The sequence below is a fragment of the Papaver somniferum genome, unplaced genomic scaffold (genome assembly GCF_003573695.1).
Source record: "Papaver somniferum cultivar HN1 unplaced genomic scaffold, ASM357369v1 unplaced-scaffold_135, whole genome shotgun sequence".
Classification (NCBI taxonomy): domain Eukaryota; kingdom Viridiplantae; phylum Streptophyta; class Magnoliopsida; order Ranunculales; family Papaveraceae; genus Papaver; species Papaver somniferum.
This window is the reverse complement of record NW_020622713.1, coordinates 2053397-2066483: the sequence shown is the minus strand read 5'-3', so window position 1 is coordinate 2066483 and position 13087 is coordinate 2053397. Positions and strand designations below refer to the sequence as shown.

The window sequence follows — 13087 nt, the reverse complement described above, 5'->3', positions numbered from 1 at the left end:
TATTTATTGGTTGTAATGAACTCTCACTCTTTGTAATGAAGCTCAAGCTTCTCTGAGAAAATATTGATAATGGATATTACTATTGATGCTATGTTAATATGGTATCAGATAGGTTAGAGTTAGTTTCAACTCTATACCGATCCAAGCTTCCGATCTGTTTGTCACTCGACTCTCCTTTATACATCCTTTCATTTCAGAGAAGCAACTTTGATCAGTTGATTCACTCGATCAATCTGGGTCTCCTTTTCTGCTAAATTCTTCTCGATCTATTACCCTTACTGTCTTCTTCATTGAAATCTGTTTTCAATTTCTTCATCACCTTGTTCATCTGTCTGCAATATCAGATCTGAAATTTTTCTTTCTCATCAACAGTGGAGAATCCTACCTCCAATTCCTTTTCCAACATTCCCCTCAATAAGTTAAACAACTTTGTCCATCTTAAACTCAAGGAGGACAACTTCATCACCTGGAGGAATCTTATGCATCCTGTAATTCATAAATACAAACTTATGAAATACCTTGATGGTTCATATCCTTGTCCTCCACAGTACACAAATGCAAGGAATCGGCTGAATGGGATTGAAAATTCACTATACACAGACTGGATTGATGAAGATTCTTCCATTATGATGTGGCTTCACTCCACCATCTCGGACTCTGTCATCCCCTACTTTTCAAGAGCAACAACTTCTCATGAGCTTTGGGGTCAGCATTGAAGAGCGATTTTCAAGAGCTTCTTCCACTCACAACATTCAATTGCGTACAAAACTGCTCTCTATCACTCAAGGTAACAAACTTATATCTACCTTAATCAATGAAATCAAATCACTCTCTGATCAATTAGCTGTTGCTGGTGAGGTCATTTCTAACAAGGAATTAGTAGTGATTACACTAAAAGCTTTGAATGCTGATTACATACCCTTTGCTACTTCTATGAGATATAGAAATACTCCTATTACTAGCATTGAATTGCACAACAATCTGCTCAGTGAAGAATCTATTGTCAATGAAAGAGCATCTACGCTTAAACTTGAGACTGATACAAAAGCTTTCATGGAAAATAGTGGCATACCTACATATAGAGGTTCTTATAATAACTCTAGAGGTAACTTTAGAGGCAGAGGTTATAGTGGTGGTCGTTATCCAAATCCTGCAATCTTTCACCGGCCAAATCCTGGTAGAGGCTACACTCCACCTGTAAAACAAGCATGTCAACTCTGTCTTGGAGAAGATCCTCTGGCACTAAATTGCACACAATGACTCAATTTCTCCTACAAGGGCAGACCACCCCCATCCAACTTAAGTGCAATGTTAGCTGTTGCTGACATCTTTAACACAGAAGAATGGATTGCAGATAGTGGAGCAAACAACCACATTACTCCAAATGCTTCTAACTTGCAAGAGACCACTTCATATGATGGCAGTCAACAAATTCAAATTTATAATGGTGAAGGTATACCTATAACTCATAAGGGACACACTAGTAAGCACATTCATGATCATTCATTTCATCTCCATAATGTCCTTGTTGTCCCTAATGCCTCTCAAAACTTACTGTCCATTCATAAATTTACTTTTGACAATAATTGCTCCCTAACTCTTGATTCTCATGGCTTCTCTGTGAAGGATCTGAGCTCTGGGAAGACTATTTTCCAAGGACCACATAGAAATGGCCTCTACCCAATATCCTTCAGCAAGTCCAATTTTGCTCTGTCATCCACTACCAGTGAAAGTGTTCTCCTCCATAGAAGATTTGGTCATCCCAGTTTTCAAACTCTTCAGAAACTTTGTAATTTGTTGCATTTATCAAATGTTACTAATAAGTCTTTTTCTTGCTTAGATTCCAAACTCTGTAGAAGTCAAAAACTTCCTTTTCAGATTTCAACTACTACTGCAACTAAACCACTTGAGTTATTACACATGGATCTTTGGGGTCCTTGTCAAGTTTCAACTTCTGGCAATTTATATTATGCTAATATTGTTGATGAATTTACTAAGTATTGCTGGGTTATTCCCTTAAGTGCCAAATCTGATTTTAAACAACTTTTCTCTTCATTTGTGCATAAAATTGAAAATCTTCTTTCTCACTCAATAAAAACTATAAGAACTGACAATTGAGGAGAATTCCTCAATAAGTTCTTAGATATTTTTTGTGATCATAAGAGTATCACCCATGAACTTTCTTGTCCACATACAGCTGAGCAGAATGGTGTGGCAGAAGTTAAACACAAACATCTGTTAGGCATCACTAGGACTTTGTTGTCTCAATCTGGTCTTCCTCATGAGTTTTGGGTTGATGTATTACACACTGCAAACTACTTAATCAATAGACTTCCCACTAGGTCTATTCAATACTCATCTCCCTTTCAACTCCTCTTTGACAAAACGCCAGACTACAATTTCTTAAAAGTGTTTGGATATGCTTTATACCCTTGGCTTAAACCCTATACTACAAATAAACTGGAACCTAGAAGCAAAAAATGCATCTTCCTAGGCTACAGTCTCCAACATAAAGGCTACAGATGCCTAGACCCTATCTCAGGCACTGTTTATGTCTCTAGGCATGTGTCATTCAATGAGGATTCATTCCCTTACAAGGTCCTTCACTCTACCACTGTTCCCTCTTCATCTCCTACCACTACACCTCCAACCTCATCCACACATATCACTGTCAATGATCATGCAATGACTACTAGAGGCAAACATGGCATTAGAGTAAGAAAATCTTATTTTGCCACATTGTATCCTATGGATGTTGCTCTACTTAGCAAGGCTCGGTCTATTCCAACTTGCATAAGCATTGATCACAAGGAAGAAGTTTGGAGAGGAGCATCAGCAAGAGAGTACAAGGCCTTAAATGATGTTGGTACATGGTCCCTGGTGGATCCAACTGGAATTGAAAATGTAGTGGGTTGCAAGTGGGTTGCAAGTGGGTTTTCAGGATCAAATACAAGGCAGATGGCACCACTGACACACACAAAGTTAGACTAGTTTCAAATGGGTATCACCAGCAACCAGGCATTGACTTTGAGGAAACATTTAGTCCAGTGGCTAAACCAACCACCATAAGGGTTATTCTGTCCATGGCAGTGCAGTACAATTGGAAAATACACCAGCTAGATGTCAGCAATGCTTTCTTACATGGAGATCTGAAGGAAGTGGTGTACATGACTCAACCCCCAGGTTTTGTTGATGAAATTAAGCCTCATCATGTCTGTCTCCTTCACAAGGCTATTTATGGACTCAAACAGGCACCTACAGCCTGATATGCCAAATTGAGTGTTGCACTTCTATCTCTGCAATTTGTCAATTCTGTCTCTGATTCAAGTATCTTTGTTCACCAAGATTGTCCTCACATCTCAGTAGCATTGTTTTATGTAGATGACATCATTCTGACAGGCAGTTCTCCTGCATTTTTACAAACAGTGATTACTCAACTACAACTTGAATTTCCCATAAAAGACTTAGGGGACTTGCATTATTTCTTGGGACTTGAAGTAAAGAGAAATGCCACATCATTGTTTCTTTCTCAGACTAAGTATGCAGTGGACCTGCTAACCAAGCATCACATGGAAGGCTGCAAACCCTGTCAAACTCCATTTGCAACTTCATAGAAACTCAGCAAGGATGATGGTGATCTACTTTCAAATCCAACATAGTATAGATCCTTGGTGGGAGCTCTTCATTACCTGACTTGGACACGGCCTGAGATCTCCTATGCAGTCAATGTAGTATGCCAACACATGCAAAACTCCAGACAACCTCATCTACACTACATAAAAGGCACCATAAGTCATGGTCTTCACTTCACTCAGGGTGCAAACTTCTTATTAGGGTTCTCAGATGCAGACTGGGCAGGGTGCAAGGATGACAAACGCTCAACCGGTGGGTACTATATATTTCTAGGACCTAATATCATCTCCTGGTCTTCCAAAAAGCAAGCAACTGTGGCAAGGTCCAGCACTGAAGCTGAATATAGAACTCTGGCCAACAGTGCTGCTGAGGTGGTTTGGTTATGTTTTCTTCTCCAAGACTTGCACTATCCAATTTTAGGTATCCCTAAACTAAGATGTGACAACATCAGCTCCATTAGTGTTGCCTCTAATCCTGTCATACACTCTCGCATGAAACATGTTCACTTAGACTTCCACTTTGTCAGAGAACTAGTACAGTCCAAGGCATTGGACATATTTTATGTTCATACTCTTGATCAGTTAGCAGACATCTTCACAAAAGCCTTGCATGGACCCAGATTTCAGATGATCCGTAACAAGCTCAGTATGCTAGCTTCACCCATGAGATTGAGGGGGGGGGGGGGGGGGGGGGGGGGGGGTATTAGCACTAATAATGTCATCGTGCAGGATATAACTGAAGTGGTGCAGGATAATCCTTGTAGCAGTGTAGGATAACATTCTAAAGTTCTCACGTGTTACTCACATGATCAGCCAGATATTTTCTATATTCAGTCTACACGTGTAACTTAGGAATTAGTTAATTGTGGAATTCAATCTAAGTTTATTTATTGGCTGTAATGAACTCTCACTCTTTGTAATTGTTGAGGATAATAGTCCCACACTGTTAATGTCCCCTTAATAAACTTAAAATATAATATGGAAGGGCCACTCCACTTGTTGCCAATTGGTTGTGAGTTGGATGCTCGTATTCTAAGATGTTATCACAGCCAAGCCATGTATGAGACGTGAGACCCAGTAAGACCCAAGAAGACAGGGCAACCATACAGCGGTCTGTATTAGGTGTGGAGCTACTCCACTTATTGCCAATTGGTTTTGAGTTGGATGCCCGTATTCTAACAGTAATGAAACTCAAGCTTCTCTGAGACAATATTGATAATGGAGATTGAAACTCAAGCTTCTCTGAGACAATATTGATAATGGAGATTACTATTGATGCTATGTTAATAAAACCATCTTCGATTCTCCTCACCGATGAAGGCAAACTCATTCTAAAGACAAAACCAGATGGTGAAGAGAAACCCTTGATACCCGGCATAGAAGAACCGGTGTCGTATGCAATGATGCATGATAATGGCAACTTTGTTTTATACGGTTCGATGAAATCTTAAGTTGTTTGGCAAAGTTTTGATCATCCAACCGACACCATTCTCGGCGGCCAAAAGCTAAGAGATGGAGTTGATCTGGTCTCTAGCGTGTCTTTATTCAATCCCAGTTCCGGTACGTGCAAATTATCGATCAGGCAGAGTGATGGCATGGTCGCAACGTACTGCATGTCTACACATGCCATATACACTACTTATTGATACCGTAGTGTCGCTCGGGTTTAAGGATCCAATAGATAGTCCAGTAACCTTGAATTTAGACACTACCGGTAAGTTGTACCTTGTTGGCTCGGATGGTGTAGTTCTCCCGTATATGATGTTTCTAAAAATTGTGCTTGTTTACAATAAATAGATGAGGTCAGTTCAGCGAATACTTATTGATACAACCAAGAACGCTTAATTACAGAAAATTGGATTAAAGATCATCCATAGGATTTTTGTTTGCCAGTTGGTTTTCTTGATTATTGCTTAGCAATCGACGAACCTTGAATGAAGATGATCTTGGTGAAATTGCATGAACCGGCTTATTAGACACTCGAATCATGTTGTAAGACCATGCTCCCATTAGTGTCCCTAATAGTGGTCCAACCATATACACCCATATTCCCTTGTAATGTTTACTCGCAACTGCTGGACCGATCGTTCTTGCTGGATTCATCGATCCACCAGACACCGGCCTAATCAAAAGCATAACCAAATTAGTCACAGGAATTCAGTAGTTCTGTAAATTATGGAGCCTTGGCAAATTCATTATGCCTCACTTACCCGGCTAAGATAGAAGTGATGCAAACAGCACAACCAACAGCTATCCCTGCTAACTCTCCAATCTGTGCACAAGATGAGGAAACAAACATTGCATCATAAAAGATTTAAAGATTTTTTTTTTTTGAAGTTCTTTTTGCGAGAAAATATAGGCGGAATAAGTACTGCTTTAGTATCGGTGGCGACTGCAGAGGTAACAAACATCATGGAAAACGTAACAATAATTTCCATGGCTAAAGCCTGGAGATCAGTTCCAGTAGGAGAAGTAGTTCCAATATTTTGGGTTGGGTGTAACACGACACCGAGGGTAAACGAAGCAACCAGTGCCCCTGTCAGTTGAGCTGCAGCATAAAATGGCACCTGCAGAAGAAATTCCATGATCCACCACTTAGGCACATACTTAAAATTATATAAATTTAAAAATTAGATCATTTTTGCACCTAACTATTGAAATTCAGCCCAAGTATAATGAATGCGACAGACACAGACCTAACAATCATGAACATGCATGAATGCTTTCTGGATATACAGATATGGGGTTTTGGAAAAACATATATACCTATCCCATACACCACCATATTCCCATCCACATGGTAGGGTTTTCATAAATACATGGTGTTAGGTGGCCTTTGTGGGAAGTAGTGGTAGTCAATCAATTACAATGTTTTTTCGTTTGGTTGCTCCGCATTTAAGCCAGACCAAATGGTACCATTCCTAACACCACTTGGTCTGTTATAGTTGCATTATTCATTGCAAGTAGATGCATTTCAGAGGAAGCTGTTAGCAATTTGTTATTAGTTACACCATTTGCAACGTAATTTATTACCTGTTTCCATGGGAAATGCCTTACTGCCGCAAAAGCGCACGTAACAGCTGGGTTCATATGAGCACCAGAAATGTGACCAACGGCATATATCATAACCGTGACGATAAGTCCACCAGCAACTGAAGCTCCTAACTTAGAGGCTTTGTGATCTTCAGTGTTGCTCAACGCTGCCGATCCACAAGTCACAAAAACTAACAGAAATGTAGCTATTATCTCTGCGATCACCTGTTTGCAATTACCAAAGAAACTTAATTAATTAATTAATCACCCTTGAATGAAGAATATTGGGATTTTTTTTATTTTTATTTTGAAGCAGAATTAAAATCCTGTATACCTTTTTGAGAAAGCCTGGTGGGCAATGCTCTTCGTATAACTTCTTAACGAAATCGAATTTCGATGATGGAACTTTGGTTGTTGTTGGTGTTGGTGAGTTATCAACTGATGAGGATGAAGTAATATTCATCATGTTGTAGGCTTGATGGTTATTAGTATTGTTAGAGAACGACTCTTCTGTGTTATGCGCCATTGAACTATTATATTGGAGCTCTAAGAAGTATACAGATCCTAACGAACAGAAAAGAATATGGATGAAGAAGGATACAAAGAAGAAAAAAGAAAGAATCATTGAGCGATTAGCACAAGAGGTTGGAGTTAGTTGCCAGCTTTTATAGAAGATGACACTTTGATTAGTTTAGGACTAGTTAGGCTCCTTAAACTTTATTCGGAATTACTAATAATAACATTGATGACTGCTGGTTTGTTTTGTTTTCTTTAATGTTTAGACGTTTAAACCAGCAGAAAGGAAATATAAAAAGAGAAGAAAATAAAAGGTATCACCATGGCCACACAAGTGTAAAGTGCTATATATTCCTAAAGATCCTGTTGATCGATTGTGGATCCACTTCATTTATGCTTTTAGGTGTCCAAGGAAAATGGTTTTTAATATCTCCAATAGCCATTTACTTCTATGAGTTTTAATGAACAGCATCTGCTGACGTTATCGACACTGTCTTGCGTTTGCAAGTAATTTTTCTAGTGTCCCGTTAAAAATTAATGTGGAGTTAATTATTTTGTAGATTAATTAGTACTCCCTCCGTTCTTTTTTAATAGGCGAGTTTGGTTTTTAGAAAAAATTGAGAAAATTAAAAGAACTAATTATTAAAAGTGGTCCTCATGACACTTGTCAATAAAAGAAGTGAAGAGAAATGATCTCCACAACACTTGTCAATAAAAGAAGTAAAGTGAAGTGGTCCACATGACACTTGTAGATTAATTAATAATTTTTTTTCGCTCTCAACCGCCAGAAAGGCGATGGAAATACAATGTTGGGCTACTTGGCAGTCCATTTTTATACACCAATTAATCCATAACTGCTGATGTGGTACACTAATTTACTGAGAAGAGTAACAAATTTCGGTATAAAACATAGTCATTTCCAATTTGTTTTATATGGAATTTCAAACCCTCAACTGTAGACTGGTATAACCAATTAGCGGCGTTGAATTAATCCTTCTTACACATAGATTAGTAAGTTACGAAAACATGTAAGGTTTGAAAATCGACTAATATCAACTATTGAAAATCAGATGGTGAGACACATGAGGTGCAGTGCAGCGAGGATATAGCGGAGGCTATTACCAATTTACATGGCATTTTGCTCAAAATTTAAAAAAAAAAGTACTAATTGGAGAAATCATAATGGAGCAAAAATCTTTATATGTTTTATTTTATTAATATTGATCGAGGTTAAAATTTTATCAAAAATTGTTAAAGACAGCACAAAAAGAGAACCGAGGGAGAGAAGGGGTACACCAACGGTCCTTCTTTATGGACCCAGAAAACCAAACCAGCTCAAAACCGCCAGATGTCCGGACACAACTTTTTTTTTCTTTTTCATGAGTCCCAATAGACCCGCGCCCTCGAGAGACGTGCAGGGAGGGTGGGTTTGTAACCAGCGGTTTTCAGCAGGTTTTTCCAGCTCCATCTGTAAAGAATTTTTAGTACACCGAAGGAGGCAGCACTGGTGCAACGAGTACAACAAGACTTCCCAAAACAGCACTAAACCCAACTGACAACAAAACAAACACTATAAAGCCTAAGCCAACCAGGAAAAGTGGAAAACAACCCTATCCGAAGGACAACAGACATTAAACCCCTGTAGTACCCTTTCTTAGGTGGGGGTGCCCTACAAATTGTAGCATGTATCGGACCAATGCCTTCGGTCTTTACCTTCATGACTTTGTTTTATCTTGTCCAGGGTAATTTACACATCATTTTCAATCTTCTTTTCGTCCACTATGAATTAAGCGAGCAAAACAAGAGTTTAGCAACAAAAGCTAGGGCCACCCACTAAACTAGTTTAGCGTTGCAATCATCAGAACTTGATTTTCTTGTTTTCTCCCATTAACTTTTTGGTAACATAAATAGTGCCTGCTAATCGTTGAGGGATGGAAATGACTCCGTGACTCGAGCGTAATCTTAAAGGATTTTGTGATTACACTGGACAAATTCTATGATTAACATGGGGCTCTCAATTTTGAGTTCCCACTATTTCTAATTTATTCTTTTCTATTTCTTTATCTTTTTGTGAAACTTCAAAGATTACTTGGTATTTATGGCGTTCTCTGCCAAATAAATTTATAAAGATTTAATCCACCTTTTCTTTTGTTGGCTAGCTGATAGCCCGTGTAGTGCTACTAGTCTGAGCATCCAATTCACAGCCAATTGGCAAATTAAATCCACCTCAATTGAATAAAAATCTAGCTAGTTTAGGGCCTAGTCAAATTATTTGAGACCTATGGATTGTTGATCCCGCTTACACTAAGGGGATAAGGGATGTCTAAACTAAGTAAAGGTACTAAGTGTCCTAAGCCATATCCTTCTAAATTTAAAACCTAATCAAATCCTTTTAAAATTTAAACTATTCAAATCATTTCCGCCACAAATTAGAATTAAACCTAATTTCATCGGTTGATTTTAACTACATTGATCGATTTAAGGGAAATTCATCATTGCCTTTTGAAAAAAAAAAAGGCAAACTAAATATCGTGAATTGCAACATATTATTCTTAATTATACTTGTGGTTGGTTTATTCATTCAAAATTAGAAATTACAAAGAAAATTCATTTTCTGTGTTTAACTGCAATCGGTCTATGATCATGTCCATGTTAACCAATTTCTGTAATAACCGGTCGATGTTCATGACCGCGTGGACCAACTTGTTCTTGATGTTCTTCAATCATGAAGAACATCAAACCTAAAACCGGTCGATGTGGATACTCATATAGACCAATTCTGGTTAAAGGAAATATCTTTATTTATTTATTTATTTATTTATTTATTTATTTAAGAGTATGGTATGCGGAGATGGAATCCTTGGATCCAAGACCTATTAGAACTTGTCCATACCCAAAAAGATTATCTCTATGTAATAAATAATGAAAATATGAACTGAATGCAAAAAAATGAGCTCATTTGGATATCAAACGAAGAAGTTATGAGCAAAACCGTCGAAGAATTGCCCAGATTTATAGTCGGTGGACAAGGGCATTTATGTAAATGAATTCTTGTTATAAAAGCTTAACGAAAAACTTTTGAAGTTTAGTTTTTTACAGTCAATATCCACCAATTGTGGACTTATTTTTTATATAAAAAATTATGATTTTGAGTTCTTTTACAATCGGCACTTGTGGAGGGTTGTATCAACCGATTGTGATCAATTGACCATAAAAATGAAGAACATAAAAAAAATCGGTGGATGTTCATTGACATATCCAGAGACGGAGGGTTGTAGGGACAAAGAGGGGTCTGCCAATCCCGCTTGGTTCTGAAATCCCACTAATATAGGCTTATATTTTTGTGTACTTTACATGTCATGAAGGGGCAAATTTGTTTTATAAAATTGAAATTTTATTTTTTCATTGGGTTAAGATTATAAAACTCGTGCAAAATCATTAAAAATACATTAACTGTATGACGTAAAAACAAAAAAGAATAAAAAAAACGACCTAAATTACTATATCTAATTTAATCAAAATATTTTATGATTTGATTTTCACTTAGTCAATACTAAATAGTCAATTAAAATGCCAACAAAAAAATCAGACGGCCTTCGGTCGCATACCAGCCAGTATATACGGAGTTTTACCATATGAATTTTCTCTCACTTGGGAAAAGTCTGGCTCTGTTACTGGAAATATCCACTGATTCTCTTCGATATTCCTTAAAATGATGACTTCGCCTAGAATCAGTTGATGTTCATCGGGATATCGACCGATTCTCTTTGATGTTTATCAAAATGATTAACTTTGCCCAGAATCGGTTGATGTTCATTGAGATATCCACCGATTCTCTTTGATGTTCATCGAAATGATGAATTTCGCTTAGAATCAGTTAAAGTTTATTGAAATATCCACTGATTCTGGATAGATTTCAGAAAAATGCATCAAAGCATGGATCATGAAAATATCTATTATGGATCTAAATGCTTAAAAAACCTAATGCATAAATCATTTAGTTTTTTCTTCATAAAATTAATAAACTGATATTTTTTATCGATCAGAAATTTTGATAGAAACAACTTTTTTCATGTTTTGATGATCACAAATACCTAAACTAATTATCTAACACCAACTATAATTTCATTAACCAACTACTAACACAACTAATTAACACTAATTAATCAAGGACAAATTAACCATTAACAAAGTTATACGGGTAAGGGGTTTTTGAAATTACTTCAAAATATCCTATTTTGTCTTTTAGTATAGCAGGCCTCAAACTAGCCAGGAATAAAAAACAAAGAGAAAATTGCACAACTAGTTACCCGCAACTGTAAGTCTTGTTTATGTCTTGTGTGGTACTGAGTTTCATTGAACTTGTATTTGTTTGGTTGTTTTCATATCAACGAATCTCTGTTTTTCTTTGCTTAAAAATAAATAAAACAGTGGATGGTCATATTACCGCGTATGTTTAGAATCTCTCTCTTCGTTACATAACACTTAAAATTAAATCAGTTGAGGAGTTTGGAAAGTCATATACACACTTATTAGAAACCAAATCGGATTTTTTGTATGATTTCTAATATACTAACTTTAAAAGGTGTTTACATGTTATTTAATTCTCGTTCTTTGATTTAATTTTGCTAGCTATATGACGAGAGAAGATACTTTAGCAGCAAGGAGATGAGAGCAATTGATAAAAAAAATACAATCAAAATCATTTGATAACCACTTAAACAATTAGGTGAAAAATGTCAGATTAACACTTATTCTTTCATTGAAATCACTTTCAATCTTTGACGAACATGTATATAAATGTGAATAAAATATATATGATACGTGTGGCGTCACACATAAATATATGGTGGCTTCTCGGCAAATTGCAATTAAAGCAATTAAACCCAATTTGTCAGGAACAACAATTTATAAAAAATAAATCATTAAATCAAGAAAAGAAAGATTGTATCTATCTTAGCAAGCATAAAGCTATTATATTCAAGACTTAAATGTAGACAATGATGATGATAACAAGAAGAAGGATTTTGTAGATCGCACGGTTCTCTGTGAAAGAAAAGAAATGTAATTGAAGAAGAAGATACAAATACATATTTAGAAAGGACTCTTACAACTACAGAGGCTGGTGGAGCTGTAGGGAATGGAGGCAGTGATGACGATAACAAGACGACAAAAAACAAGTCACACTGTGAATTGTTCATTATATAAATGATTTATAGAGGACTACTACAGCTATGGAGGCTGGTGGACTGGAAGCAGTGATGACGATAACAAGATGACAAAAAGCAAGTCACGCCGTGAATTGTTTTTTTTTTTTTTTGACAAGAAAAATGACAAATTCGTTGATAAATTCAGGAGTCATCAAGTGATGACACCTAAAGAGATAATACAATTAGTTGTTAGCAATCACAGCATTCCAATTACAAATCAAGGTACTCAAAGAGTACCCCTCGAAAATATTAGTGTTTCTAGACCAATTAAACAAAATACACTTGACCGAGATTATGAGTTGAGCCAAGTTTCTTCTTCTATTTCCATAAAGTCTAGCATTCCTCTCATTCCAGATTGTCCACCAAAATACACTTGACTGATCATCTTTTTGCTTTTCTTCTTAGACCATTCCCAAAAATTGGATTTTACAGAGTCGGAGAAAACCCAAGACAAGCCAAAGCTTTCAAGAAAACAATTCCACAACTTCTGAGATTCTCTACAGTGTAAAAATAAGTGACTATTTGTTTCGACGCCTGACCCGCACATCAAACAAATATTAGAGTTGCTTTTACCTGCCCTCATCAGAAAATCTAAAGTTGGTGTACCATTAAAACATAAAGTCCAAACAAGAAAAGATACAATCATTGACACTTTTGAGTTCCAAAGCTATTTGTTTGTGTGGAAATGCGAGAAAG

General features: G+C 36.8%; 1 protein-coding gene across 1 annotated transcript; it reads right to left on the bottom strand.

Moving 5' to 3' along the window:
- Positions 1-5332: 5332 nt before the first annotated feature.
- On the bottom strand, positions 5333-7422 carry LOC113333889 (aquaporin NIP2-1-like). The gene is made up of 5 exons (XM_026580253.1): positions 7000-7422; positions 6666-6890; positions 6005-6199; positions 5843-5904; positions 5333-5754 (listed from the first exon to the last, which is right to left on the bottom strand). Exons 1-5 carry the CDS (start codon positions 7288-7290, stop codon positions 5493-5495), a joined length of 1035 nt encoding a protein of 344 aa, XP_026436038.1. The 5' UTR covers positions 7291-7422; the 3' UTR covers positions 5333-5492.
- Positions 7423-13087: the final 5665 nt, after the last annotated feature.